The 3188-nt window shown below is 36.8% G+C and overlaps 1 protein-coding gene across 1 annotated transcript; it reads left to right on the top strand.

The window, feature by feature from the left end:
* Positions 1–409: 409 nt before the first annotated feature.
* On the top strand, positions 410–1435 carry LOC308698180 (trace amine-associated receptor 13c; the record flags this gene model as incomplete). Its single annotated transcript, XM_081378103.1, has 1 exon — positions 410–1435. One exon carries the CDS (start codon positions 410–412, stop codon positions 1433–1435), a length of 1026 nt encoding a protein of 341 aa, XP_081234229.1.
* Between the last annotated feature and the right edge of the window lie 1753 nt (positions 1436–3188).

The raw sequence follows: 3188 nt of genomic DNA, 5'->3' as shown, positions 1-3188 counted from the left end.
CGCAGCATCAGGGAATGGTGACAACGTGTCTAATTGGCTGCTATCTTTGCTCATTAATTCCAGATATTTTTTGGATTTGGAATGAGATAAATGGTAAAGATATATATATATATATATATATATATATATATATATATATATATATATATATATATATATATATATATAGCTTTTTTTATATATATATATAGCAAGATGAATGATTATTAAGTAATGTACAAAACAGAAATTTTAAAAGATGTCATTTCAGTCTGTATATTTTTTTTACTCTTAATTTTTAATGAGTGCTTGATTGTCATTTGTTGCCCTGTGATGATGTGGGAGGGTCAGAGAAGAACATGAAGAGTATTTAAAGCCCTAACTGGACTAAATAACATTTTTATAGGTTCTGTTTTCTGAGACAGGCAGGATGGATCTACCTTCACAAGAATACGATCCCACTGAGTTTTGTTTTCCTGCAGTGAACAACTCTTGTCTTAAAGGCACACACCTTGTGTCCACTCAGACTGTGTTGTATCTCATATTGGTGTCGGCGATGACTGTGACTATTCTAGGAAATTCTGTGGTCATCATCTCCATAGCGCACTTCAAACAGCTCCAGACTTCCACTAATATCCTGGTGATGTCTCTGGCTTTCGCGGACCTGCTGCTTGGACTGGTGGTCATGCCTTTCAGTATGATCCGTTCTGTCAATGGTTGCTGGTACTATGGAGATACTTTCTGTTTGCTCCACTCCAGTTTTGACTTATTTCTCACATCTGTGTCTATTTTTCACCTCATTTTTATTGCTATTGATCGACATCAAGCTGTGTGCTATCCACTTCAATACCCTACGAGAATAACCATCCCTGTTGCATGGGTCATGGTGATGATAAGTTGGAGCATGGCTGCATTATATTCATATGGTTTGGTGTACTCAAAAGCTAATGTGGAAGGACTGGAGGAATTTATTGAATCCATATACTGTATGGGAAGTTGCACTCTGATTTTCAATGCATTGTGGTCTGTTTTAGACACGTTACTAACTTTTTTCTTGCCTTGTTCTGTCATGGTTGGACTGTATGCAAGAATTTTCGTAATTGCAAGAAAGCACATTAGAACAATTGGTGATGCAAACCAGCATGAAAATGAAAGCACGTTTAAGAGCTCTCGACGATCTGAGCGTAAAGCAGCAAAAACTCTCGGTGTGGTCGTGGGTGCATTTATTCTTTGCTGGCTGCCATTTTTTATTAACTCTATAATGGATCCCTACATCAACTTTTCCACCCCAGTTGCTCTTTTTGAAGCGTTTGTCTGGTTGGGTTACATTAACTCAACCATAAACCCCATCATATATGGCCTTTTCTATCCATGGTTTAGAAAAACCCTTTCTCTCATTATAACAATGAGAATATTTGAACCAAACTCGTCTGATATCACTGTTTTCTCTGTTTGACTATTCCATTTCTGATCTCACTGTGCATTTTGCAGATCACATAAAAGACAGTGTAAAATCAGAGGTTTATTCTGTGATAAATTAAAGGGTAATCTAAAATCAGATCTCTGGCACACTTACTATATATTACTGTGCATTATGCATAACATTAAACACAAATTGCATTTAATCAAATTACTGTAAGTTGCAGTCTACTTTCCAGTAAATTGTGGTTAGTCTTGGACGCATTACAAACATTCTTAAGTTGTTCTGTCATGGTTAGACTGTATGTAAGGATTTTTATAGTTGCAAAAAAAAAAAAAATATGTAAGAACAATCGGTAAGTCAAACCATTATGAAAATGAGAATGTGTTTAAAAGCTCTCAACGATCTGAGTGTAAAGCAGCAAAAACTCTTGGTGTGGTCGTGGGTGCCTTTATTATTTGCTCTAGGATGAATCCCTTCATCAACTTTTCCACCCCAATTGCTCTTTTTGAAGTGTTTGTCTGGTTGGTTTGGTTACATTAACTCAACCATAGACCCCATCATATATGTTTTTTTTTTCTGCCCATGGTTTAGAAAAACACTTTCTCTCATTATGACAATGAGACTATTTGAACCAAACTTGTCTGATATCAAATTTTTTCACTGTTTTACTTTATTTAATTGCGATCTGACCTCACATAAATAAAGAACAGTGTAAAATACAATGCGTTTTATCAATTAAAAAAAAAAAAAAAAAAAAAAACAGTCCAGCCACCTTAGTTCAGTACATTGCAAAGCAGACATGACTATTTTAAACAAACAGAACATAAACACCAGGTCCAAAAAACGGCCCACTCGTTTAGGCCTGTATATGAGCAAACATGAGGAAATCGTCACACATTTATAAACAGTATTTGCATAAAGTGCTGCAGTAAAGATTTTTTTTTTTTTTTGGCCAACCCAGAAGTTCGCATCACCCTGGTTCCCTCGACAAAAAACAAATAGGATTTTTTCCCTTGGTTTTTGAATTATTGCAGAAAATAAGCTCTGTGGCTAACAAAAGTTTATGATACTTACATGTTTAGTTAATTTGAATAATTTACACAAATTAACAGCTTTTATGAATTATACACTCAATAATACAACAATTATACACTCAAGTTGGCTGTGAAAGCGGAGTTGTGAGTAGATTCGTTTTCTTGTTCGGCCTGATGACGTTTAATGTCCCCAACAACCTCGTTTAGACACTTGTTAAAACCACCTTTTACAAGACAAGTAACAGCTTTTCTTTTTTTTAAAGCAACAACATGTAACTTTTCAACCTTCATAATATATTTCCAAGACCCTTGTGATAGTACATCGACTTACAATAGGTTGAATGAGACGTCTGCCAGAGCCTGACGGGGTCTGTATCGCTTTTACTGGCACTATGTAACTTCGGGGTGCGGGTAGTAACCAGAGCTCAAAAAGAACTACAAAATTCGACTGCTTTACGGCATACGTCACTTTGCCCACCACTTCCTCAAATGTGGCCAACCAGCGCGTTTGTTTTCCTACGTCTGTTTTCGTCATGGCTGAAGCAGCAGCGAAACGTAAGAAGTCCAAGGTTTTGTCGGAGTAGAGTCGGAAGAGGAAAAGGGAGAGTAATAAACTGAAAGTCAGGACGAGGATCAATATTGGTCGAGCGTTTGCTCGCTGGCGTTAGCTAATGGAGGAGGAGAGTTACCAGACCGATGCTGACTTGGCCGTCATGCTGTTGAACTAGTAAGTAACTGTAAATTGCTTGCAT

Source organism: Scardinius erythrophthalmus, assembly GCF_964197995.2.
Source record: "Scardinius erythrophthalmus genome assembly, chromosome: 11".
Classification (NCBI taxonomy): domain Eukaryota; kingdom Metazoa; phylum Chordata; class Actinopteri; order Cypriniformes; family Leuciscidae; genus Scardinius; species Scardinius erythrophthalmus.
Note: the sequence above shows the minus strand (reverse complement) of the source record. Positions and strands in the feature narration are given on the sequence as shown.